The sequence below is a fragment of the Apiospora hydei genome (genome assembly GCF_038363865.1).
Source record: "Apiospora hydei strain CBS 114990 chromosome Unknown utg000007l_segment0_segment0, whole genome shotgun sequence".
Lineage (NCBI taxonomy): Eukaryota > Fungi > Ascomycota > Sordariomycetes > Amphisphaeriales > Apiosporaceae > Apiospora > Apiospora hydei.
The window spans coordinates 3,518,738-3,544,543 of NW_027117366.1; the positions used below are offsets into that span (position 1 = coordinate 3,518,738).

Sequence of the window (25,806 nt, forward strand, 5' to 3'; positions counted from 1 at the left end):
CAGGGGCAGTTCAGTTCGGGGATCCTGCAGGAAAGGAGCTCGGGTGATGCTACCACGAGGTGCTGGCCGTGGACCAATCCAAACGTGAAGAAAGCTGTATCGCGAACCTTGTCTTGGAATTATGCTCGACCCCTCCTCCGGGATAGGCGAGTTAGCCGTCACTAACAGCGAGATAAACTGCGCGTACATATGGCAAGCGAGATACGGGCGCCTCTATGAGGCCTGGTTTTCTTTTAGGGTATGTGATTCAGCCTGCTAAGAAAGAAAAACATGTTTGAAGGCCACTTCATGACTAAGCAAGAAGCCATTTCGTATGCGCCAAAATAGACTTCATGGAATGAACAGGTAAAGGAGCTTCGAGATCATATATTCAAACATGGAAGACGACGAGAAAGCCGCAGTCCACAAGGGAGGGGAAAAGGACGATGTGATCTCTTCAGTTCCAGCAGCACCCAACAGTACGGCTCAGGAAAAGATAAAAAATGAGAAAGAGACGAAGGAAGAACCCGAGATCGCCCAAATCGTCCACGCCATCGAAGAAGGCCAGCCCGTGACGACAGACCAACACCAGCGCGTCGCGGCGCACTACGGACGGAAAGCCGAAGCGGACCACCTCGCCCCCTCGTCGGACGTCGAGTACATCCTGGACCAGATCGTAGGCATGAGCGAGGCCGACGCAGTAGAAATCCTCGTGGGCGCCATCGCGCGCCACGCCGACGACCCCAACTTCCCCGCGACGTCGCTGGCGCGCATGCGGCTCCTGGTCGCGGGGCCCAAGGCGTACTGTAGCGGTAGTGTCGGTGATGTCGGTGCCGGTGCAGGTACTTTAAGCGAAGGAAGGGTAGGCGAAACTGCCACAGCTGCCGCTGCCGCCGCCGCGATCCCGACGGAAGACGACTACGCCTTCGACCTCAAAACCGAAGCCGCCATCTACCACCACCACTCCCCCTACCCCGAAGTCCGCTCCGTGACGCGCCCGGGCGACGACCCGTCCACGCCCGTCGAGACGATCCGGGCCTACCTGCTGGGCCTCGCCTTCATGGCGGGCATCACGGCCGTCAACACCTTCTTCTCCCCGCGCCAGCCCGCCATCGACATCTCCGCCGTCGTCATGCAGCTGCTCGTCGCGCCCTGCGGCCTCTTCCTCGCGCGCGTGCTGCCGGACTGGGGCGTCACCGTCGGGGGACGCGCCACTCGCTCAACCCGGGCCCCTGGAGCTTCAAGGAGCAGGTCTTCTGCTCCATCGTTTTCACGATTGCTAATAATGCGGGGAATACGTATTACGTCTACCTCGTGCAGAGGTTACCTCAGGTATGTACTGCGCTTCGATCCCATAGGGCAGTTGTTGTTGTTGTTGTTGTTGACCGTCGCCGCAGTACCTCGGCAACACCTGGGTCACCTTCAGCTACGAAATCGTCCTCGCCCTCTCCGTCAACTTCTTCGGCATGGGCTTCGCCGGCCTCCTGCGCCGCTTCGTCATCTACCCGATCAGCTGCCTCTTCCCGGAAGTCTTCCCCGCCCTCGCCCTGAACCGCGCGCTCGTCGAACGCGAGCCCGCGTCCAAGAGGAACGAGAAGATCCACGGCTGGACCATCTCGCGGTACCGCTTCTTCCTGGCGTGCGCCGTGCTCATGTTCGTCTACTTCTGGATCCCCAACACTTTATTTAAAGCGCTGCGCTCCTTCAACTGGATGACCTGGATCGCGCCCCAGAACTTTACGTTGGCCATGGTCACGGGGTTCTGGGGCGGCATGGGCTACAACCCCCTCGCGACGTTCGACTGGAACGTGGCGGGCAAGAATTCGCTCACGACGCCCTTTTTTCAGTTTCGCGCAGCAGTACTTCGCGCGCTTCGTCTCGGGTCTCATCATTATCGGCATGTATTGGGGGAACATGTACTGGTCCGCGTACATGCCGATTAACAGCAACGAAGGTAAGCCGATTTATTCAACGTTGACTTCAGAGGCGGAATCGCATCCATCGGACTGACTGGTATAACCTAGTCTTCGCCAACAACGGCAAGAAGTACAACGTAACCAGGATCCTCGACAAGCAGTCCAACAACATAAACATGGACGCCTACCGCGAATACGGCCCGCCCTTCTTCTCGGGCGCCAACGTCTTCGGCCAGGGCGGCTGGTTCGCCTGGTACCCCCTGACGCTCTTCAGCGTCTCGATCCAGCACTGGGAAGCGCTCCAGCGGTCCGGCGCCGAAATGTGGCGCGGCCTGCTGCAGTTCCGTCAGCAAAGGGGGAGCAAGGGCAAGTCCGTCTACGACAGCTACGACGACCCCTTCTCGCGCCTCATGCGCGCCTACCCCGAGGTGCCGGACTGGTGGTTCCTCGGCGTCCTCTTCATCTCGCTCGCCCTCGGCATCGTCGCGCTCGAGGTCTGGCCCGTCCACGTGCCCTGGTGGTCCCTCTTCGCCGTCGCGGGCGTGAGCGCCGTGATGCTCGTGCCCGCGACGCTGCTGCGCGCGTCGGCCAACGTGAAAATGGACTTCAACGTGCTGTTCCAACTGCTCGGCGGTCTCTGGTTCCCCGGCAACCCCGAGGCGCTCATCATCGTCACGGCGTTTGGGCAGAACTTCGACGAGCAGGCGTCCGATTACATCACGGGGCAGAAGATGGGCCATTACGCCAAGATCCCGCCGCGCGCGGTGTTCCGGGGCCAGATGTTGGCGGTCTTGATTAATACGTTCGTCTTTGTCGGCATGCTCGACTGGATGGTCGTCAACTTTAACGATGGCACTCTTTGCCAGTGGAACGTAAGCGGATTCTCGCGGTTCATTCCTCCCACAACGTGATCCCTAAATGAGCAGCAGTGCTAACGCCGAGGGTTGAACAGAACGCCCAGCACTTCGTCTGCACCAACGCCGTGCTCGTGTACGCCTCGGCCATCGAGTACGGCGCCTTCGGGGTGCGCAACATGTTCGAGCTGTACCCCATCCTGCCCTGGTGCTTCCTCATGGGCGGCGCCGTCGGCATCGCCTGGGGCCTGGCGCGCCGGTACGGTCCTGCGATCCACGCCTGGGCCCGTCGCCGGACATCGTCCGAGGGCAGGTTCGCGGCGTACGAGCGGTTCTTCTTCAAGCCCGTGTCGTACCTCTGGTACTTCGACCCCGCCGTCGCCTTGAAGGGGGCGCTGAACTGGACCGGCGGCAACAACCTGTCGTATGCGACCAACGCCATGTACATCTCGTTCATCATGATGGTAAGTCGTCAAAAAACCCCGAGGGTAAGAAACTCAAGTACCTAACCTGACATGTGTGCAACCTGCAGTACTACGTGAAGCGGCACTACGGCGCGTGGTGGGAAAAGTACAACTACCTGATCGAGGCCGGGTTCGGCGCCGGCATCGCGCTCAGCGCTATCATCCAGACCTTCTCGTTCGCCTTCACCGACACGGAGATCCCGCCCTGGTGGGGGAACGAGGTGACGACGGCCGGCGTCGACTACCTGGCGTACAATCAGAACGCATCGTTGCTGGCGGTGCCGGCGCAGGGCTACTTCGGACCGCCGCCGGATCAGTATCCCATGAAGTTTTGAGAGGAGGGGGTTTGCAGTCACTGAAGATGTTTTGTTGTTATTATTAATGTTTGCGCCAGCCAGTCAAGCCGGGACTTGTTCCTGCTTCCTTAAGTCCGATATTGTAATCTGCCCTGCCTGCCTCAGCTTCCATGGGGCTGGTTGGAGCAGCAACTAACTACCTGCCATTGAGGCCAGATGGTCAGTAATGTTTGCACTATGAGATGCATTGCTGATGGAGCGAGCGGTCAGCTGCATGACATCCACAATGTGGGCATTTTCGCATGATTGCTAAGTGGTTTGAAATCCAATAGGTGGCACGATAGCGTCGTTCCTTTTTTCCTCGATCGCGACGAGAAGCTTTGATGGAAAAACTGGGAGGGTCTGGCCTGCTGGCTTTTGCCAATATTGGACGGCTATCGGTGAGGAACAGCCGAAAGATTTACTGGGCCCCTCACCACATGCACTCACCTCGAGCCCCTGTCGGCCAGCCTTTTTAGTGCAGTGTCCCCCGGAATTACTGAATCGAGACAGGTTAGCAATGCCTTAATAAGGACTTACGCGATGGGGCCTTGTAAGCAATTATTCAGCAGTCTCGCGTACCTGCCAACAGCGGCCTCGAGCCAGTTGGGAAAAAGCAGCTCCAGTCTTTATGTCATGCCATTTGTCGCAGCACCTCTCAACATGTCGGTGTTGTTGTTGTTGTTGTGTTATGCACCTGCCTGCCTGCCTGCCTCTTGCCCCTCCTGACCCGGCCCCTGTCGGCTTATCGTGCTATGGTCGAGATTGTGCCTGGGAAACAGCTTCTGCGACTGACTCGTGGGGGACCACTGTAACGACGTCACCTATTGCCTCTGTGATGATCGAGTACAGCTTTCCAAGGCCTCGAGATCCTGCTGCCTGCTTATGGATTCTTTCTCGGCTGTTAATTCACGGAAGAATTGATGAAGTTCTGTTGAGATGGGGCCCCCCTTCGACTTTTCGCGGCCGGCCTCGTACCATCCCCTAGCCAGAATAGCCAGATAGCATCAGGTACCGGCGAGACAAGCTGCAGTTGGTTTTTCTGTTTTGGCTGGCGAGAGCTGCAAGTCCGCGTGGAGCCAAAGGAGGTGGAGTTCAGCCACCCCGCTACATAGAGAGCTAAAGCACGATGGCGTGCTGATATCATCAATTGTAATCGGACTGTAAGCTCTTTCTAAGAGGTCTGCCAGCTCCGCTTCAGTGCAATATCGAAAAGCCGTCGCAATAGGATTGTAGACAAGGTCCCCCGTCTGCCCCGTGCATGCGGTTGGTCGGTTGGTTGGTAAGAGTTGTTCAGCATGCAGCAGTGCAGGTATCTCTCTGTTATCTGCGAGATGCAGGTGCGGGTGGCTTGTCTGCTGTGCTATGCGGATGATCTGTCATCATGATGAATCTCTTGTAAAGCCGCGCCCTCCTCCACCTCTACACCCTCGTTCAGGAAAGAAGGCATGCAACGGTCGGTTGCTACGGTCGTTCCGGTACCTGCTCTCCACATGGGGGGACCACTGCAGGCCACTAGCCCATTCCCGTTGGCCAGTCGCCGGTTATGATGCATCGCCGCCGTGCTTTTGCTGCTTGTTTCGAGACACCCAAGGAGGGGGCTCCATTCAGAAACTGCGGGTTGTCCGCTCGAAACAGCAGCGAAGGCAGACAGATCCAGCCCGCCCGCCATCCATACTCGTGGATGATGGATCCCTTGGAAAATGATGGAATGGCCTAGCTAAGGTTAGACCGATGCAGCATTGCAGGTGCAGTATGAAGCACATACAACAGGCAAATGTAGCAGCCGCCCCTCCTTTGCGCTCCGGACGTCCAGAAGTATTTAGATCCTGCCCGTCCCTCCCTCAACCTGTCTCTGATTCCTCCCTGCTTAATCCCATATCCCATTCCAAGAAACACCCATCCCAGTTTCATATACCCAGAAATCCGTCAAGATGGCCCCCAAGATCGCAATCGTCTTCGTAAGTTGCTGCTGTCCTACCACCAACACCACCACCACCACCATTGCCCAATAATAAGCACCTCGCTAACTTTGACTCTCTGTAGTACTCCATGTACGGACACATCCGTACCTTGGCCGAGGCCGAGAAGCGCGGCATCGAGAAGGCCGGCGGCACCTGCGACCTGTACCAGGTCGCCGAGACCCTGCCCGCCGAGGTGCTGACCAAGATGCACGCGCCCGGCCAAAAGTCCGACATCCCCATCCTGACGGACCCCGCGACCCTGGAGCAGTACGACGGCTTCCTGATGGGCATCCCGACCCGCTTCGGCAACTTCCCCGCGCAGTGGAAGGCCTTCTGGGACAAGACCGGTGGCCAGTGGGCCTCGGGCGGCTTCCACGGCAAGTTCGCCGGCGTCTTCATCAGCACCGCCTCCCCGGCGGCGGCCAGGAGTCCACCGCCCTCGCCGCCATGAGCACCCTCGCCCACCACGGCATCATGTACGTGCCCTTGGGCTACGCCAACAGCTTCGGCCAGCTCACCGACATGACCGAGGTCCGCGGCGGCTCCCCTGGGGCGCCGGCTCCTTCGCCGCCGGCGACGGCTCCCGCCAGCCCTCGGCCAAGGAGCTCGAGGTCGCCGAGATCCAGGGCGAGCAGTTCTACAAGGTCGTCAACAAGTACGTGTCGTGACTGCATGGCAGTGGACCTGCTGCCTCGGATGAGAACAAGAAGACGGCGACCACGGCCGACAACACCACCGCTTCGGGCAATCAGACTGCCTCTGATGCTAATGAGCCCAAGGAGAAGAAGAGCAAGGGCGAGGGTCCTTGCGGTCTCCCCAAGAAGTGTGTCGTCCAATAAAGTTAAATAGTTTAGCGAAAACCCAAACAATGATTCCCTTTGATTTCCCACATATAAAAGTTTCCTCATTTGCTGTTCGTGCATATTGTATTGGTTAATTGGTATGCCGTTTCGTTTAATGATTTGTCAAAGCTGATGCAATCCTTTCTGAAGTACTCATCGGCAAGATGTCATCCTCCCAACTCAAGGCTAAGCAATTGTCGCCGTCGCCCCTTTCATCGTCCAAGGGATGGGAAGTGGATCGCGATACGTGGGGTGAAACGATGAAAGGCTTCAAAAGTAGTCGATATCCCCTTGCTTACATATGCAGAGATAGAGTTAAGCATGGAAAGAAATATCAACAGGGCACCATGGTGGTAGACCGCAGTCCTTGCAGCAGGTAGTCAGTCTCGTATCAAGTCAATTTCCCATGTCAATTGGCACTACCATGCCTTACTCCGTGATTGGTCCCTTGGAACCCTACCCCAAAGTATACGACATTGCGCAGAAACATGGCTGTGGACTTGAATGCTATGGAAATCCTACGGTACCCCTTTGGTTTCTCCCGTACGTAAGAAACATGAGTTCCCTGCCAGACCATTATGAGAAGTCCATAGTGATGCCCCTTAGCGAAAATCTGAAATCACCCATCACATTTGATTATCAGATGAGAGATGAGAATACTGGTGGTCTCTCACCGAAGCGTGCGATGCCATTTTAACCATCCCGTAGGACGTTCTTGGGATCCAGGAGTCCGACAAGGAACTTCAATCCGGCCATGTTCACCAGCAGTGATGCATATTCAATCATCCATTGGACCTACATGAGCCTTGATGTGAGGTTTAGGTCTCATGGGCAATGCGTGGATTATTCAGGGGTGAAAGTTTTCGTCGGCACAAGCTGATCTGGAGATGGCTGGGCGGAGATGATGTGAGGCCATGAACAGACGAGTGAGTTTGTGATTTGAGCCCTTGCCTCTTGACACCCGGCCAGGGCTCAAACAACAAACATTCGGTGAGTGACAATCTAGAACGGCTGCATGACATCTAAGAACGAGTCACCTATTGGACGATGAGTTAGCTTGATCTCAGCAAACTTCTCCTTGAAGACCGACATCTTCATCCCTTACATATTTCAAGCTCCTCTCCCCATGAAGACTGGGTACACAAGCAACAGCAACAGCGAACGTTGAAAACTCAAAACCAATGTCACAATATGCCTGATTCGAAACTGCATCCAAGAAAGTATAGATGGCAAAAAGGATAAGTGGTATATATCGTTATGTACTCGGAGTCTTCACTCGTTATCCAAGTGACCTCGATCCCGTTCGTTCATCATTGGAACGCCGCTTGGAAGCAAAAGGCAAAGGCAAAGGCAAACCTTGCCCTGTTTCGCTCCCGGTTGAACCACCCTGTAAACGCCTGGCAACTTTAAATCAAAATTGCATCCGAAGTTTGTAAATTACAGAAGCAAGCCGGCCCTTTTTGCTCTCTGTCGTCATGCTCATCTCATTCCCCGACAAGGGGGAAACGAGATAGATAATGTCCTTCGTTACGTGTTTGCGTCTTCGCTTTCATCGTAGATACATATATATATGTCCGTCAATAGAACTAGATCATCCAGTAGCCGAGTTGTGCATTTTCATCTTTGACTGTCGTTTCTGACTTGCCTAAGATAGCTCGGAAAGTAGGTGGATTTCTGCTTTCATGGCGAAATCTCGTCAACCGTACATTGCAATATTGCAGGTCTCCCGACGGATGGTGTCCAACTTGCGAGGTCATTCATCGTTCATTACGCGTCCGCTTAGAAAGATTCATGCTCCCTCCCGGGGTGAGCACTGGATGGCTCGACCACGATCTGCGGCAGCTCCCGGATCCGTAGACTGGGCAGCTGCGGAACTCCGCCGACGCCGCGCGTAGACCGCATGGACGACCGGTTCGTATTCGTCGACGGCTCGATGCTGCTGAGACGCCTCTCGCTGAGGTCTCCGCCCTCGCCCACGCTGTCGACCATATCCGCTACTTGCTCGTCCAGGCGGCGATCCCGCTCGCTCGTCGGGCCCATGCTGTACTCGGGTGGGGGTTCGTTGTAGAAGGCGGGAGACGTGGCGCCCGACCTCGGGTTGTTGTTGTCGTCCAGGCTAACGTCGTCGTAGCCCGGGGGGTCGTGCTGGGGAATTTCCACGTCGGCCAGGTCTGCCTCATCGATAAGCTCGGGGCTGGAGCCTGCCCTAGACCGCGACCTGAAGCCGCCCGAGTACTGTGCCGACAACCGTTGCGGCGTATTGGCGCCCGATCGCGTCATGCCCGGCGAGTTTTGCGGGATGTCGAGGTCCTGGTTGCTGTCCCAGCTGAGCACGGAGCTGGCGCTACGCTGGCGGTGATGGGTGGAGAGCGAAGGCGAGTTGACAGACAATGCAACACTCGCGGCATCCGACAGGAGTCCCATCCTCTCGCTCTCCGTACTGTTGGCGCGCAGCCGCGTGCCGTCGTGCCGGGCCACGCCCAAATCTGCGTAGCTGACGCTGGATACGGCCCGCTGGCGCTGGGTCTTGAGACGGTCGTGCTCGGCGCGCAATTCGCTGATGACGCTCGAATTGCTGGCGGCTCGTGCCCGCTGCGAAAGCTCGGCCAGCGCGACGGTGTCGCCTCGTGCCCTGGCCTCCTTCGAAGTCGTCGGCGTTCCTCTCTCTCGGCGATCTCGGCTCGTCTCGCCAGGCGGATCTGATATAACGTTTCCATCTCTTCCTCGCGCAGGTCCTCTTCCTCTCGATCGGTGGGATGCTCCAAGACCACGTCCACGCCGCCTCGATCGCCCTCCCGGCCCAACACTTGCTCACTTTCGTCGGGTTTGTTTCGGTAGGCGGGCAGTGTCATAATCGATCGTATCGATATATTCCGGTTGACGTTACTTTGGTTCTGGTTTGCGGCTGCGATCGCGGCGTCGAAATTGGGAGGTACATTGCGGGTCGTCATAGCAGAACCCTCGACATCACCCGTTTGGTGGTAGCCGCCTTTCTTGCCAAAGGGTTTTGACGAGTTTTTCCGACTGCGCCGCCAATAGCAGGCCGCTAAGACTACCACGACGGTAGCAGCGGCGAGAATGCCAAGAATCTGGTGTAAGTGGTGCAAGTATTAGAGCACAGGTTTCCACGCAAGCAAGCACACAATGCGGGTGACTGGTGGCAATGACTTACCAAGGGGGAGGTTCGGACCATTCGGCCCCTTTTCGAACTCTCTGCGGAAAATGTTTGGCAACTTTTCACCGGCGTCAAACCCCTTCATGGATTGCGCCGGGATGCCTATCCGGTACGGCACGGGCATCTTGAAGGTGATTGTGCGATATAAGTCGGCGTCGGCGGCGGGTTGCGAGCGAGCTAGGCTGGTAGGAAAGCTTTCCGGGGCGGGGTGTGGAGGCAGCCGCCGTGCCAGAGCTCTTGGTATCGTCGTGTAATTAATTGATCTGGTTGGTTTTGGGGGAGGAGGGACGGGCGGTATATAGCGGGGGATTGCTAGATAGCCTGCGACAGCCCGATCTTAACTGTTTAAGATCACGATAGGCATGACTGACAGCAATGGAATGGAGACGTGGGATCCTCGGAGGAGGAGTTGTCATCAAACGCGAAACAGCCGATTTAAAGATTACTGGCAAAGTAAAGTTCGAATGACAAATTAGTGTGCAGTAGGGAAAAAGGTGGGAAAAGAGAGGTTGGCCTGCTCGGACGACTGCCTAGAAGAGGAAGAGGGGCGTGGAGTAGGCAGGTAGGAGGAGAGGTAAGTGGTAAGGTAGCAAAGGTAGCAGGCAGGTCGGGTCGCACCCATCGAGGAGAGGCTGAAATGTAAGGGCCATATCTCGGCAGCGATGATGCGCAACAGCGACACACACACACACAGACGGACATAGTGGGATGGCTCATCAGATGTGGTGCCTCGCAATGCGTGCCCAGTCCGTCCCCAGTACAGTCGTCAGCCGTTGACCTGGACTGGCACAGACTGGACACTAGAGTAGGGCCAAGTTCTCGTGCGGTTGGCTGCACCGGGAGAGATCGACGCCCCATTCTGCCTAACCACATTTCCTGGTGGAGGGGGGTGTTGTTCGTGTTCAGGCCACTGCTGTCACTCTCTGGGCTCTTAGGTTACTTTCTAAGGGAACTGCATCTGAGCGCAGGGAACCAGAAGCGACGCCACCCCTTCATGCTGCTGCTGCTGCTGCTGCTGATGCTTGGGGGCTTACATGCACTCACTTCCAGTGGTCAATTCTAGAGACTGGGGCGTCTTCTCCGGGTATTTCTCAGCAGGCATCCCGGTGTGAGTGTAAGGGCAGTACTACTTAGATCAACTAGATTTCCTTGGCGTTGTACAAAGTGACCATCCATCCATGGTGACATGCGATATACGGTCCAGGCAACATACCTACCTACCTTACATAGGTACACCATGAGATTTCTGCTGCAGTCAGAGAGAACTGCCGTCTTGTCTCTAAAGGTTATCAATTGAAATCTCGGGCATATCCGCACAGAAATACCAGGAGCAGCACATCAAACAGCTCGAGACCGTCTGGACTGGAGAATTTGCCAATCTCCGTGGTTGGTTCCAGCTGTGACGGCACCAGCTGGGCCACCATGAAATCATGGTGAATAAAAGGCCGTGGCTTCTATATAGCGGCTGCTATAGCGGCCAGCTACTCAACGGGAGCGTGGCGCAGGCTGTCCATGTCCAATACGATACAATCCGTACCGATTGCTAGGATCCTGCTCCTGCGAAATTGATGGTTCGACCTGGCGTCGTTCTGGAACTTGCGGTTGGCGATTGGATTGCTTTCCAACGTTGGGTGTAACTGGCTTGTCGCTCGCCGCAAACTCCAAGCGGCCACTTTACGGGCAAACAAACGAGCACAACATTCTTGGTGTACTACAACGGGCTTGTCGAGAATGATTGATTCAATTGGTCATACCTAGGTACTTACTTACGGTACTTAGAGGGACATGGACACAGGACATTGCATGGACAATGCTGCTGGCACCAACACGGTTGACTTGAGACTTGGGATTCTCAGCAATACGGCATCAACCAAGAACATCATTGATCGGATTGGTTTCAATCCGTGATGGAGGAAGGAGGAGCCCTGCTAGCAGGCACTAGCCAGCAAGTGCCTCAGCACTAAGTGGCCGTGATTGCCGCTTCCAGGGCCCCCGAAAGAGTCCTAATCGTTCGCTTCGGCATCGCGCCCCCGCTTCCTGGCAGAAGAAGTAGGAGGACAATAAATTTACGTCTACTTGTAGGTTGGGTTCCATGCTTCTGGAGTTGGTGTTGGTGCAATGCGTGCTGGCAATGGGGGGACTGGGAACCTAACATTCGGCTGTTCCCTTTAGCATCGCGGTTAGCTTACCGTGCATCGAGCATTGATTAATTTGCCCACTGTCCTGGGATTGATTGATCGGCCCTCCAACTGCTATGTAATATGCATGCACTCCATCAATGATAGGAAGATCCCCTCCATGATTCCTACCGCCTATTTCCTGCAGGAGGGTTTCATCGTATGTATATGTAGGTTATTCGCCTTCCTCTCTGTCGGTCTGTCTGTCAGTCTGTCTATCATACGTGCAGCATGCTTACCACCCACAGCCGGCGCTTAAAAAACTCTGAAGGGCATTTCGATGCAGGCAAAGAGGATGCGCCTCACCGAATCCGACGTTTGCTGGCAGGTCCCCTCGGTCCCTTGGCAAAGTGCGGGCCTGTACCGCACTTTGGAGCTGTCCGTCTATCTCCCATCCGCTTTCAGTAGACTGTGCCTCATTCTTGCAGGGCCTCTCAAACCGCAATCGGGTTGAATTTCCGGTCGAGTTTCTTCAATTTCTTCAAACAAAGACGCAGCGGATGTGCTCGACAATGTCTATTGCCTATCCTGGTTGATATCTGTAGCGGATGCCCAAGACGCCGGGAGGTCGAAAAACCTCCCGTGGGGCAGTGGCTGGGGGGCTCCTGGTCCGACCCAAGCGACCCTTGTGATTTGGGGAAAAGTCACCGCCCCGATTCGATGCACGAAATCTCGGTGGACTTCCCTGTTTTTTTCCCAGATGGCGTGTGGCAGCGCAGCGAAACACTGCAATAGCATCGTGGCAGGGCAAGAATGGTAAGAAGGAGCGGACGCATACATACCTACTTACCTAATTTGCTCCTTTTCTTTTTGCTTCATCTAGTCATCGTCACGTTGCGCATCGGTCGCACCGCGTTTCGGTTTGCCCATTTCGCTCCTTTTTTATTTGAATCGTAAGGTAAGCTTACCGTGACAATTTCTCGGGTCTTAAGACGGCGACGACTGTGTGTCTCTGATCCGTTATCTGTACCTTACATACAAAAGAAGAGCGACCGGTCCTTTCTGCTTCCCGAGCGCTGCCCGCCCAACAGTCGGCCTTCTAGGCCCACCCTCAACTTCAGCCGGCCCCAGACGATGTCTTAGACATGCAGCACGCCACGAACCAATCAACGGGACCGAGGTATCACGTCTTTGGGCTAAACAACTGCAGCTCCTACCTAGTGGCCATGCTTTTTTCGCTCGCTGCTGACCGACGACTCGGCAGGGTACGCAGAGAGACAGGACTGATGAGCTGTTCATCTCGGGGACGGACGTAAAACTCGAACTTGCAGCTTCTTCTAAGCATCGTCATCGGCCCTCTGCCCCAAAGCATTGACTCCTGGATCTCAGTCACGTTGTCCGAAATTGACGTGGATCTTTGCTGAGCCTTAACTGATTACCTACTTTCCCTCATAAGGCTGATCACGAGGTGTCTGCCCCACAAAGAAGTGGCTGTAGATACGGAGGGCAGCAGCAGCTTTGGACTTCCCCGGCCGCGCCCAGGGAATTTGACTCGTGTGTCAGCAAGCGAGTGCCAGAAGCAGCGGCTTAACTGGTCACTGGTCATGGTGATTTCCCGTGTCCCAAGTATTGGATGTTCGGCGGCGGCGAGCATCTCGTGAGATGAAAGAACCGTACCGAGCGGCAGTCATACGTGAAGTACATTGTTAGGTAGCACAGTGGCCACACTGGATGCCTCATATCATGTCTGTCAACTGCAAGTATGTATGCACAACACCCCAGGATTGCACTGAGGAGAGATATGATATATTAAATACCCCGGTCTGGCGAAATAACGGAGTGCGGAGCGGACCCAATTGGACCACTCTGTTTCTCTACCAAACGCCCCGACCCGAGGAGTGGAAATGCTGCGCCCGTGGTGTGGCATTGCATCTGACTCCCGTATATGTGAGGCAGGTGAGGCGCAGAATGCGCATTTAGTCCCCCTTCTCTCTCAACTGCGAATGCATTACGACTCTGCTCTGCACCAAAGCTAATACTTGTGAGACCTGATACCACATCATGTGTATGTACGGACCCGCGAGTTTCCCTTATTCTCCTGATCACTATGACGGAGTTTGGGGGCCCCGTTCTCATTTCTTCAAAACGGCAGAGGCGCAGCTTTGCAGAAGTCGCGCCGATGAATTCCTTAATCTATCCGGATGCAGAACGCAACGGCGCATCTCAACGGCGGTTGCTCCGGACTCTAGACAGCCCCCAAGACCCCTGGATGGGGGCTGAGAAGTACGAGAGGGAGGTGGGTAAAATACTTTCCTCAGTCACTCAGATAGATGCGAAGCAAGGTTTCTGAACGCTTTCCCATCTCCCACACACAGCCAGCACGTGGCACCTCGGACAAATCCTCCTACCCGTACATACATAAGCGCCGCGTAGACACCTTGGGGGCCGAAATGGAACCTCGCTTCGGTAATTAGGCAGCACCTTCGGGGATGGAGAAGTCTCGCGGTTGATACGGTGTATATCTCTTCGTATTGGGTTTGGTATTCCCTGGCGATATATGCCTATAGTTGAGCCAGTGACCACTCCCCCTAAAGCGGGAAGTCGGTCTTTGGAGCGTGGGAATCGCCGATCCGCTTCGTGTTCATGGTCTTTGAGATGGGCGTATGTTTATTGAATGAGATCGTTCATTCGAATCCCACCTTGGCAACGATTACACTTCTCTGAAAAAGAACATGATGTAACCCTTTGCGACTCCCTGGCCTAATATCTATCATGTGCAAATCCCGAGGCGAAAGTGTTAGTAGTCGGTAGAACGACGCGTAGTCGCTTATTAGAGTGCTTACGACCGTGTCACTCAGATAGGAGGCAGCCTGGCACCCAGGACATCCACTGCCGACATGACCGGTTCGCACCTAAAGGGATCCGGCTCATTCGATCCGAGGGGGTTTGCCTACGTATTGTTGACAATCGAAGCTGAGGCCCGACGAAGGACGCGTATGCCAAACAAGAAGGAATCACCATGTGAAAGGTCATCCTGGGACTTTGGTTTTGAGAAGCTGGGAAAGGTGCTTACGTAGGAAAATAATACGAGAGCTCCCCTATTCCCGGCCATCGCTACCTGTATATGCGCCTCTACAATGCCGTGTGTGAACTCGGTGAAATGGGTAGAGCTGGTAGCATCGTAGCCCACGAAAGCGAGATGCCCGCCTCTTCGTTGACTTTTCGATACCCGACGCGCAACAGAACCCGCTGGCTTCACCCGAGTCATCGCAGGGTATCCGAAGGTTGGTAGTCCTGCAGCCAATCGTTCCAGTCACCGTGGTGTAATCATCGGATGTGATGTTGCCCATATGTCCATTCAATTTCATACCGCTCATTTGGCTATATCATAATCATAAATAACAACAACACAATAACCACCCTTCTCACATGTCGGCCTCTTCCTAGCTAGGTATATATTTTCCACTTTCATCCTCATCATCTTCCAACCGCTATCCATCGAGCCTTCTTCCGAATCAGAGCAGCTTCTTCTCCAACTTCTTAAACATCCCCGTAACCCCCCGTTCAAGCCGATCCGCATTCTGCCCCAACTTGCTCCGCTCCTCCCCCGACCGCGGCCGATAACTACCACTACTATCATGCTTGTGGTGGATGGCCTCCTGCTCGGTGGGCCTGTACACCTGCGAGTGGATCGAGTAGTCCGTCGCCCCTCCCCCGCCGAGGGCTGGCTCGTGTGCGTGTAGTTGTAGTTGGCGTACCCGCCCGGCGGGGGCGGCGGCGACGACAGACTCGCGGGCGTGCTCGTCGAGGCGGGAGGGCCCGAGAACGAAGGGGGCGGGGGAGGCGCGAAGCTGGGAGAGCCCGGGTACGCGCCGTAGGGGCTCGGGCTCGGGAGGCCCGGCGAGGCGAGGCCGTACTGTTGCTGGTGCTGCTGGGCTGCCGATGTCACGGGCATGGTCGCGCTACGGTGCAGCGCACCGAACTGCGAGGGCGGGAAGCCGGGGCTCCCGACGGCGCTGGGGGAAAGCCGGGGCTTATCGGTCCCGTCGCGGTAGGTGGGAATCCAGGGGTCATGGGCCCCGTGGCAGTAGGGTGGTGACCCCCGAAACCGGGACTCATAGGTCCTCCAACGCCAATGCTGTAGGTAGGGCTCATGGGACCGCCCCCGCTGAAGCCCGGCGTATAGGGCACTGATTGCGGCTGGTGGTCTCGCGCGACGGCCGCGTGTAAGGGATCCAGGCCGTCGTCCTCAGGAGGCGGCGGCGTCTTCTCGCGGTGCCGGATCTGTTCTGGTGCTGCGGGAGCGGCGGGGTTGTAGGCCATGGGCTTGAAGCTTCCCGCTGAATCTGGGGTGTTGCTGCTGCCGTGCACTGCCGCGACTGGCGGCGGATCGAAGGTCGGGACGCTCATCCCTTGTTGCTGAGGGGTCGACCTGTTGGTGCCCCTTTCTGGCGCCGGTGCCTGTACGGGACCCCCGTCCCCGCACCGAATCTCGGGGGCTCTGAGATGACGGCGTTCTCGAGCTTGTGAACCAGGGGGTTCACCGGATCATAGTGCGGCGAAGGGTACTGCTGGCGCTGCTGCTGCTGTTGAGGTGGTGGAGCGGGCTCGTCGAGGACTACGACCTGGTGCCCGGGCAGCACGCGCCGGATGCCGTTGACGAACTGCAGGGCGTCGTTCTGCGTCCAGAAGTAGATGTCGAGCGAGTGCAGCTTGTAGTGGTATTTGTTCTGGTTGTGCGGGTCGTATGTTGGGAGGTGCCATTGCGACTGGTCGGGCACGCCGTCCCCGACTGTGATGTTTACTAGGCATTGTTGTTTGTAGGAGTATTTGAGGTGGGCATGATCTAGGACTGTACAGACACAAGGAAAACATGTATGTCAGTAATGAGGCTCCAGGATAGGTAAAGTAGTAGCTCGAAGTATATGAGGCCATGTTCCTCAGTAAGAGGGTTGTGCACTCTATGCTTCACTCCCGTGCAGCAGCTCAGACTGGAGCAGGAGAGACGGCCGAGAGACGGGGGAAGTGAAGAAGAGCTTACACCCATCGAAGGCATCTTGGTCGTCTTCGCCGGGCTGGTTGGCAACCTCAATGCGCGCCCGTCGGTCATTCGCATTCTCAAACAGGTAGACATACGATCCCTTGTCGAAGCGGTGGTGGGGAGGCTTCGCCGTCGGCGGGCCGTAGAAGTAATGGATGTCCCCGAAACTGTATTACCAAGAGGCATTCTCACATTAGTCACAATACTCGGAACGTCACGTATAGCTTCAGGCTCTCCCCCAACCATTCCCCGTGCAGTGTGGTGAGACTCACAGGGTCGCAACGTTCTCTTCGCCGGGCCGGACAGCCATGATCGCAATGTGGATTGGGAGGTCCGCAGACGTAACTCGTTCACTAAACGTGGGGGTATCTTCAGATGCAGTAATATGTATGTATGTAGCTCGAAGCCGATCAACAGCTATCCACGAAATGACCAAAGCAGAGAAAAATGAAAGAAAAGAGAAGTTAGATTATGCGACCGCGACAGGAGCTACGAGAAGTTCTTACCACATACATTTGATCTACCTACCTACGGCATTGGGCAATGAGCCGCCCTCCCGGTAACTTTGGTACGTACGACAATGTCGCCAATCCCCAGCCCAACAACACCAAGAGCGTTGCCAGCGCTTAACGGCCCTCTCAGAGGCGACTTACATCGTCGCAGTGGGGTTACAGCGACAGCTCCCACGAGCCAGTCAGAGCCCGAGTTCTGCAGGCTGCAAGGGTGCCGTAGCTTCTGGGCTCGAGGCGTTTCCCCGCTAAGATCAATCAGGCCCCCACCAAAGGCTCGGTTAGTGTGGCCTTTGACCGGAGCCAGCAGTTTTTCCGCCGCTGGGAAATTCTTGGGGCATCGAATTCGAGGTACGCTGGCGATAGCTTCAAGGGCCGGATAGCATTTTCGATCCTCCCCGCCGACGAAAAAGAGGTCAATCCCCGACGGACCGAGTCTACGCAGCACCTCTGCACAGTACGCAATCCATCCATCGAAAAACCAACCGCATCGCCCTTGTCAATCGCTGACTGCTCTGGCAGATACTTTCGACGTACCCTGTCGATCTTGCGAATCGGCACTCCGACAACACAAAAACCGCCCACGCCGGGCCTTCCCAACACAACCCGTCAAAATGGGTCTCCCGCACATCGCCAACCTGTGCAGCCACCTGCAAAACGCCAGCAAAGCCCGCCTCGGCCTGACCTCCGCCCCGCACACCAAATACAACCTCGCCCTCCTCCTGTCCATGCAAAAAGCCGGCTTCCTCTCCTTCGTCACGCGCGGCGGCGCCCAGCCCCCGGACCCGACGACCCTGTCGACGTACGAGCCCGAGCCGCTGACGTCCGCCAACGTGGCGCGGCAGCGGCTCTGGGTCGGGCTCAAGTACAGCGACAACGCGCCCGTCCTCCGCAAGATGCAGGCCATCTCCACCCCCAAGCGCGCCGTCACCATGAAGCTGCCCGACCTCGAGCGCGTCGCCCGCGGCTGGGACACCAACGGCCGCGTCAACGTCCGCGGCCTCAACATGGGCGAGTGCATGTTCCTCAGCACGTCCAAAGGGCGTCATGGAGGTGCGCGAGGCCGTTGAGCGCAAGATGGGCGGACTGGTCCTGTGCCGGGCCGGGCCGTAAGTGAAGGAACTGCAAGATTAATGGATGGACGGCGATCTGGGTGCTTACGAGGCACGAGAGTCGCGAACTCAGGGGAGAGGGGGTAAGAGGACTGGCCAGGGTTGCGTTTTGAGAATGGCGGGACAGGCCTTGCGTGTTCACTGGGACACCTCTTCAAGCACCAGGAGCTGGATGGGGACAGGCATTTGCGTTCCACATAGCGCGCCTAACAGACGATCTAGCATGGAACCAGCCATGGCAGAGAGAGGGCAGGATGGACGAGGGTGTATGGTATCTCGTGCTTGCTGAACCGGAACCAGGTCAAGCGAGAAATTCCTGATCGACCCAGCCAACCATCGCCCGGGATAGAGGCATCGTCTAAGAGAGGAGGAATCTTAGAGAACAAGCTGTAACAATTACTGTATCAAGTGCAAACTTACATGTACATCGTACGAAATCAATCAAAGAAAGAAAAATACCCCTTAATCGTTCCCACACTCCCCACACATAAATTGAAGCACACCGCCATGAAAACCTTGTCAAAAGATATATATGACAATGTTCTTGTATCTGTCTCCGCGAGAAGAATATATCCATTCTGACTAAACTATGCTATGCTAATACAACCCCCTCATGATTTTTACTATGCTACTCTCCGCGTCGCCTTTTGGGGGGCCAAAGCATCTTCCCCGGTGTGGCGAGCTTTGCGCTCCTCTCTTGTATGAACAGTGGCTTCTTTATAAAGTTCCCTAATCGTTTCATTCACTATTCCCCATCACCCACCCACCGTCCCCTTTCGTCTAGAAAACAAAACAAAAAACAACAAACCCCCCTATTTGCTCGGAAGAAGATGTGTGTAAAGGTATCATCTGCGCCTTCGCCGTACACGAAACGCCGGGAAGAAAAAATAAGGAACCCTCAAAAAAAGGTGGGTTGTGGACTGTGTATAGGACAGTCCACAGAGAAAAAGACAAATGACATGCATCAATACACCCCCGACCTACGCCCAGAAGTGTCCGCTAAAACCATGCGGAAACCGTCTTGACCTCGTTAACATTGCTTGCTTGCTTGCTAGTACGCTTCTTGCTAGTACGTCTCTTGCTCTTCAGCAGCGGCCGAGACTCCTTCGGTCTTGGCCGGGGTAATCTCAGCAGCCGGGGCAAGCGTGGTGCTGTCCTCGGACTTGGAAGCAGGAGCCTCTTGGACAACATCCTCAACATCCTTCACTTCCTTAGGGTTCGCCGATACAGCGGAGGCGGTAGTGCCGTTGGCGCCGTTCGTCAGCTTCGTCTGTTCAGCCGTCTCCTTCGACTCTTGCGCCTCCTTGTCTGATGCCGCTGCCGTCGCTGCCTCGACAACCGCCTCCACTGCCTGCGGCTCCGATTTCTCCACGACAGGAGTGACAGCAGTGTCCTTTGACACAGCGGCTGCTTCAATAGCAGTCTCAGCGCTCGTCGCCTGAGCAGCCACAGGAGCAACCCCTTCGCCGAGGGTTGCTGGGCTTTGGCTGCGGGCGCCTTCGTTGCTGCCGGCTTCTTGGAGGCCGGGCTGCCCTTGGCCTTGGTCGATTCCGTGAGCTTGGCGGTCGCTCGCTTGGCGTGTGAATCGCCATCCTTCGCGGCAGATGACTTCTTGGAGCTCGGCACGTTGTGCTTCTTAGGCGGCGTTATCGGGGCCTTCTCTGCCACCTTGCTCTTACTGGCTTGGGTGGGTCGCATCATCCGCTCCAGGAAACTCTCGTCGATGTGTGCCTCCTTCTTGGCCACGGGGTGGTCCTTAGCCATGGGCTTGGGGGAGGTCCGATGCTGGGGCGCGGCCGGTTGATGGTCGAGCTCTGGCGCTTCAGGGTCTTGGGGGCGGCCGTGGTGGTTGCTGTAGCACTGTTTCTGCTGCGAGGACGCGGCTCAGCGCCGTGGTTGGGAGCAAGGTGGTTGCCAGATGTCCGGGACAGAGTCTGGCGTGCAGGAGCTGCAGCTGGAGCCTGAGCGCCAGTCTTCTGGGCAGATGCAGCCGTGTGCGTGGTGAGGCTGGCTGGGAGTTTGGCAGGCCGGGTGGGAGACTTGACCTTGGGCTTGACAAACCCGGTGACAGAAGGGGGTGAGAGATCCAGCGCAGCAGGCTTCTTTGTCGGGAAGGTCGATTTCTGGGGAGTGGTGGGCTTAGCACTGCTTCCTCGGACCGATGAGCCCTTGGCCTTGTCTGTTTTGGGTGCATGAGCAGCTTCTGGTGACTTGGGTCCTTTGGAGGCCGCCCTTCCAGTAGTAGAGATTGGCGATATTTTGACCTTGCTCGTGGGTGATCCGTTCTTGGTTGCGCCATTCGTTGCCGGCTTAGAAGCTTCGTTATTCTGCGCAGCAGTTGCGGTGGTTGGATCACCAGGTGTAAGCTTGGTCTTGGACTCTTCCTCGTCGGTGATCTTGTCCGGATTCGAGTTCGGCACAATCTCTGGAGTGCGTGGTCCTCTCATCTTAGGGGAGAATCTGCTGGGAGGAGTTGTCTGTAGGGGAGACGACTCGGGAATTGGCTCATTGGCCAGATTCGTCTTGAATGCGGCTACGTTCTGAGCCATGCTGTCGGCGAAAACGTCGCTCTTTTCCGATACGGCAGCTGGCGTGGTGGATTCCGTCTCGTTGCTGGGCCTCCGGCTAGATAATGACACGGATTCACGGCTGGGATCGCGTTGTAAACCGATGCGACCGTCCTTTTCAATGGCTACAAAGTTCATCCGTACTTTGGAGAGAGGCCGGGGAGACTGTGAGGGCGTGGGGGAGTTGGCTGGAGGCGAACGTTCTTGGTTAGCGACAGAAAAGCAAAACAGCAGTGCGAAGAGTGGGCGGGCAGTTTTCTTGGGATTGACGCAAAGGTGACGTTTGGGAGAGTCTACTCGGTTAAGTAGCTCCCAAGATCCTGCCTAGCAAGAGTGTGCATCAAACCGCAATCTTCCCAAGAACACACAACAGTGCTGTTGCAGTAGAAGACATGCGCATTCGAAAGATCAAAGCGACAATGTTTCGGAGGTCTGTAGGTGTAGGGCAAAGGGGGCAGATTGGATTCAGAGAAGGTGCTGGCGCATCCACCTTCTAAGGAAGTAGGTACATGTATGTATGTGTTGGATGTCTTGAGGGCAAACTCACCAAGTTTTACGCTGCCAGGAGCACTGCCGGGAGGAGATCGCCCCCGATCGGGCGGACTGTCGCCGCCCTTCTGCTCAAACATGGCACGAAGATTCTTAACGCCCGACATGTTTGCGTTTGAAGCAGGAGCTGCCTGGACACACCCGTTCTTCTTTCTTGTCGGCCGTTTGCCTGGGGGCCGGGGGTTTGGTCTGGGGTGGGCGGAATGCGCTTAGTCCTTCAAGGAGGAGCGGGAAAGTGCAGACCGCAAAGTGTATAATTCCTTTGCTGGATCAGGTGTAAAACACGGTCCGAGGTATTGCTCGTCGTCACCGAGGGAAAGAGCAAGTCGCGCGAAGCGATCTCACATACATTCCCTCCAATTCGAGTGTTGGACGCCCCAGAAGAGGAATCTGGAGGTTGTTAGGTTTTCTTTTTCTGAGTGTCCGACGGGAGTCTGTGGTGTGTGTGTTGGTTGAAGAACAGTTGTCGTGTCTTGTCGTCGTGCTCGGTCCAATTACACGCGCGCTGGGTTGTCCAGTCAGGTCGAATCAGAAGATGGGATGAATGGGCGTTTCCTTCTGGCGGATTATTGGGAACCTCGGAGTTGGGAAGCTCAGGCCAGGCAAAGGGTGTGGCAGGCGAAGCTAGGTTGCTTTAGTGGTCGATCCGAGGAGTGGACTCAGGCCGTGAGACAATGTGGCAGTTGATGATGGATGACAGGCCAGGAGAGATGAGCAGGAACAGGTCAGCAAGCAGACAGCGGATGGCGCGAAAAATTAGGAAAGGAGAAGCGCCCAAAAGGTCAGATTGCGCGTTTGTTGACGGGATGTGTATGGTATTATCTCTTGTGTACAGGACAGTACACATAGGTGTTCAATTATGCTACGTCGTCCGTCCGACGAGGGAATCAAACTGGCCCCATCCCAGAATCCAGCGAAGTGGGATGTCTCCCAATTCGGGTCCCTTAAAATTAGGGGAGACATTTTCATGGGGGGCGAGCTAGCGCTGCTAAACTATCGAGTTCAGGGGCTTGCAGGATCCGGCCGCGTCCATTGGTTGGACTGGATGGGCGAGAACGATTTAGCGTGTATTGGGACTTGTGAAACTCTCGACGACTCAAAACACGAGGAGGAGGGCAAGTGAAAACAAGAGTGGCCCGTCGGCAGCAAAACGTGTGTCGGGCGCTTCTGACGGGCGGTTGTGACTGTGAGTCTGTGCCTGCGACTGGCCAGGAGTTTGCATCTGATGATTGTGTGTTTTTGTTTTGGGCACCTAAGGACCTAAGGTAATAGGCACCTAATAGACTTCAGGCCAATGGCGATGGCGCCTGTTCTGGGCATTCGACATTGCATCAAAGGCGCGCCCCGACGCCGTGCAGCCGAAACCGAAGCTGTCAGTCAGGTCAATCTGCATCCGCAGCAACAAACATCAATGATCAACATCAGCAACAACAACCGCAACCACAACAACCCGACGAATAAAGCATGTGCCATGCCGTAGGTAGGTATTGGCATGGGCGTGATAGTATCTCAGCCCATCCCTTTTTTCCCCGGATTGCCATCGAGAAAGAGGGCTGACGGATTGAGTGATTGACCACTGCTCGGGACATGTCAGAAGGTGGACATGGAGTCGCTGGACCCATGTACGCTGCGAGCCTATGGCATAATATGGATTTGGATGCAGACAGACGTCGATGCATCAAGATGGCCGTACATCAGACGGCAAGACCTAGATCAAACGCAATCTTCATTTCTTATTTTTCCCTATCTAGGTAGCCTTCCTTGCCCCTGCCGGGCAAGGCCGCAAGGGCTTCTGCTGGCCTCGGGGCGCGGCCGGTCATTACAAGTAAGATCGCAGCCCACGCTGCCTGCCACGAGGCGGCCGACAGAAGGTTTCCAGAATGCAATCCCCTATTTTGCCCTGCAGTACCTGGACCCCCGAGTTTCACATCTTCTCCAGTCTTTTCGTCTGCTGCTCTCGGTGTTGTCCGTTCAACGATCAACACAATTCCGCAATGCCCCTCCTCCTGCGTTTTACAAATTGCCTGCCTGGGCCTGAGAATCAAGCTGCGACTTGTCACAGCAGGGTCACAATCGCCGAAGGGCCAGCGGCGGAGAGCGCGGCCAGTGTGCAGTGCCAGAGCGTTGAGCACATCTTTGCACTAAAGCTCTTACGCGCACAATTTACATCCCCTGCATTTCCGAGGACCCAAGGACCCTAGAACCTGAAGCTACGCCCAGGGGAAATTTCTCCGACTCCGGCAAGTTCAAAGCTCGTCCCCTGCGTTTGGGTAATTCCGCCCTAGAATCGACAGCTACGGTGCAGGTGGCATGGCAGGAAGCAGCTGAAGATCTCGATTCTGAAAGAAATTCGGCATGGCCCATGAGGTCATTTCGATTGGCGTGAATGAACACATGGCAGTATCGTTTTCTACCATTTCCCTCTTGCAACTTGCTGAGGTTCATGATGTACTTACCGGCCTACCGGAACGACCACGCGGTTTGGCGTACCAATTTCGCGCTTCTAGCTGGCAACCAGCCGAAATTGAAAGCTGGTAGTCAATTTAACTTCAGCAGCCAGTCTGACAGTCAGTCATATGACCGCGTACTCTTGTACCTACTGCTTGCTGTAAGTCCGCAAATAGACACGACGGGCAGACTGGGGAAATGCAGGTGATTCCCTAGGCAACTAAGGCACAAATCCAGTTCTGCAAGTATATTCGTATTCAATCAGTTTGCCGCCAGAACAGCGCCATCAGCCCATCGCAAACCTGGACTCACTAACACGACGCTGCACCATGTTGGAGAACATTGAGCACTATTGACGGTGGGTTATGTAATATGCATGCTTCAAATCGGGCCACTGCAGGCACCCCACTAGTGACTCCAAACTTAGCAAAGTCGCGGCGCCGACACAGGAGCTTTGCTGGGTGGGATTTTTTTTGGTCGTGGTGAGAGCTTCACTGCTTGTCCCCGCCTTGGAACCAATCTCGCCCATCCGTCTTTTACGACAGCAATCGATCCGTAAAAATGGCCTCCCGCGTTCTCAGAATCGGTAAGTTATAACCAATATACCTCCATTTGCAGCTTTGGTTGTCTAAAATCACTTTATTCTGCTGCCATCTTGCCAAGTCTTCAAAATCACTTTAATCCGACGTTGCGACTGACTTTCCGTGTGTGTGGAACAGGTCTTATCCCTGGTGATGGCATCGGCAAGGAGGTGATCCCGGCCGGCCGGCGCCTGCTCGAGGCCCTGCCCTCCTCGCTGGGCCTGCGCTTCGACTTCGTGGACCTGCACGCCGGCTTCGAGACGTTCGAGAAGACGGGCGCGGCCCTGCCCGACAAGACGGTCGACATCCTCAAGCACGAGTGCGACGGCGCCCTCTTCGGCGCCGTCTCCTCGCCCTCGACCGCCGTCAAGGGCTACTCGAGCCCCATCGTCGCCCTGCGCAAGAAGCTCGACCTCTACGCCAACGTCCGCCCCGTCAAGACGGTCGTCACCGCGCCCAAGCCCATCGACATGGTCATCGTGCGCGAGAACACCGAGGACCTCTACGTCAAGGACGAGCGCACCTTTGACGCCCCCGACGGCTCCGGCAAGGTCGCCGAGGCCATCAAGCGCATCTCCCAGAAGGCCTCGTCCCGCATCGCCACCATGGCCGGCGACATCGCCCTGCGCCGCGACAAGATCCGCGCCGCCGGCGCTCCCAGCATCCACAAGTCGCCCCTCGTCACCATCACGCACAAGAGCAACGTGCTGTCCCAAACCGACGGCCTCTTCCGCAGCACCGCGCGCGAGGCCCTGGCCGCGCCCCAGTTCGCCGGCAAGCTCGAGGTCGAGGAGCAGATCGTCGACAGCATGGTGTACAAGCTGTTCCGGCAGCCCGAGGCCTACGACGTCATCGTCGCGCCCAACCTGTACGGCGACATCCTGTCCGACGGCGCCGCCGCCCTCGTCGGCTCTTTGGGCTTGGTCCCCTCCGCCAACGTCGGCGAGGGCTTCGCCATCGGCGAGCCCTGCCACGGCTCCGCCCCCGACATCATGGGCATGGGCATCGCCAACCCCATCGCCACCCTCCGCAGCACCGCCCTCATGCTCGAGTTCCTCGGCGCCGAGGAGGCCGCCGCCAAGATCTACGCCGCCGTCGACGGCAACCTGTCCGAGGGCAAGCTGCTCAGCCCCGACCTCGGCGGCACCGCCAAGACCGAGGAGGTCGTCCAGGACATCCTCAAGAGGCTGTAAGGGTTGCCGGTCGATGCAACCAACTGACTGACTGAATGAATGACTGGCCATGCGATGCGCAACGAATACCGAGACGACTAAAAAAGGACGGGCAAAATCTTGTAGATAAAACTTGGAATGTGTCTATAGAGAAAATGTAACAAATATTCGGCGTTGTGTA

The 25,806-nt window shown here is 56.2% G+C and overlaps 8 protein-coding genes across 8 annotated transcripts; 4 read left to right on the plus strand and 4 right to left on the minus strand.

Annotated features, from left to right (window-relative positions):
• Nucleotides 1–376: 376 nt before the first annotated feature.
• On the plus strand, nt 377–3,548 carry PG997_010226 (uncharacterized protein; the record flags this gene model as incomplete). Its single annotated transcript, XM_066814541.1, has 7 exons — nt 377–1,230; nt 1,302–1,311; nt 1,377–1,774; nt 1,827–1,933; nt 2,004–2,767; nt 2,848–3,213; nt 3,282–3,548. The coding sequence occupies 7 exons, from the start codon at nt 377–379 to the stop codon at nt 3,546–3,548; spliced, it is 2,766 nt and encodes a 921-aa protein (XP_066666503.1).
• Nucleotides 3,549–5,482: 1,934 nt separating this feature from the next.
• On the plus strand, nt 5,483–6,351 carry PG997_010227 (Trp repressor binding protein; the record flags this gene model as incomplete). Its single annotated transcript, XM_066814542.1, has 4 exons — nt 5,483–5,509; nt 5,595–5,940; nt 6,044–6,167; nt 6,192–6,351. 4 exons carry the CDS (start codon nt 5,483–5,485, stop codon nt 6,349–6,351), a joined length of 657 nt encoding a protein of 218 aa, XP_066666504.1.
• Nucleotides 6,352–8,133: 1,782 nt separating this feature from the next.
• Nucleotides 8,134–9,305, minus strand: PG997_010228 (uncharacterized protein; the record flags this gene model as incomplete). The annotated part of the gene is made up of 2 exons (XM_066814543.1): nt 8,134–8,986; nt 9,064–9,305. 2 exons carry the CDS (start codon nt 9,303–9,305, stop codon nt 8,134–8,136), a joined length of 1,095 nt encoding a protein of 364 aa, XP_066666505.1.
• Nucleotides 9,306–15,161: 5,856 nt separating this feature from the next.
• Nucleotides 15,162–15,969, minus strand: PG997_010229 (uncharacterized protein; the record flags this gene model as incomplete). The annotated part of the gene is made up of 2 exons (XM_066814544.1): nt 15,162–15,562; nt 15,630–15,969. 2 exons carry the CDS (start codon nt 15,967–15,969, stop codon nt 15,162–15,164), a joined length of 741 nt encoding a protein of 246 aa, XP_066666506.1.
• An 83-nt stretch (nt 15,970–16,052) lies between these two features.
• PG997_010230 (uncharacterized protein) lies at nt 16,053–16,997 on the minus strand (the record flags this gene model as incomplete). Its single annotated transcript, XM_066814545.1, has 3 exons — nt 16,053–16,498; nt 16,688–16,854; nt 16,960–16,997. The coding sequence occupies 3 exons, from the start codon at nt 16,995–16,997 to the stop codon at nt 16,053–16,055; spliced, it is 651 nt and encodes a 216-aa protein (XP_066666507.1).
• An 813-nt stretch (nt 16,998–17,810) lies between these two features.
• Nucleotides 17,811–18,266, plus strand: PG997_010231 (uncharacterized protein; the record flags this gene model as incomplete). Its single annotated transcript, XM_066814546.1, has 1 exon — nt 17,811–18,266. One exon carries the CDS (start codon nt 17,811–17,813, stop codon nt 18,264–18,266), a length of 456 nt encoding a protein of 151 aa, XP_066666508.1.
• A 1,108-nt stretch (nt 18,267–19,374) lies between these two features.
• Nucleotides 19,375–21,531, minus strand: PG997_010232 (uncharacterized protein; the record flags this gene model as incomplete). The annotated part of the gene is made up of 3 exons (XM_066814547.1): nt 19,375–19,876; nt 20,055–21,018; nt 21,423–21,531. The coding sequence occupies 3 exons, from the start codon at nt 21,529–21,531 to the stop codon at nt 19,375–19,377; spliced, it is 1,575 nt and encodes a 524-aa protein (XP_066666509.1).
• Nucleotides 21,532–24,433: 2,902 nt separating this feature from the next.
• PG997_010233 (uncharacterized protein) lies at nt 24,434–25,646 on the plus strand (the record flags this gene model as incomplete). Its single annotated transcript, XM_066814548.1, has 2 exons — nt 24,434–24,458; nt 24,592–25,646. The coding sequence occupies 2 exons, from the start codon at nt 24,434–24,436 to the stop codon at nt 25,644–25,646; spliced, it is 1,080 nt and encodes a 359-aa protein (XP_066666510.1).
• Nucleotides 25,647–25,806: the final 160 nt, after the last annotated feature.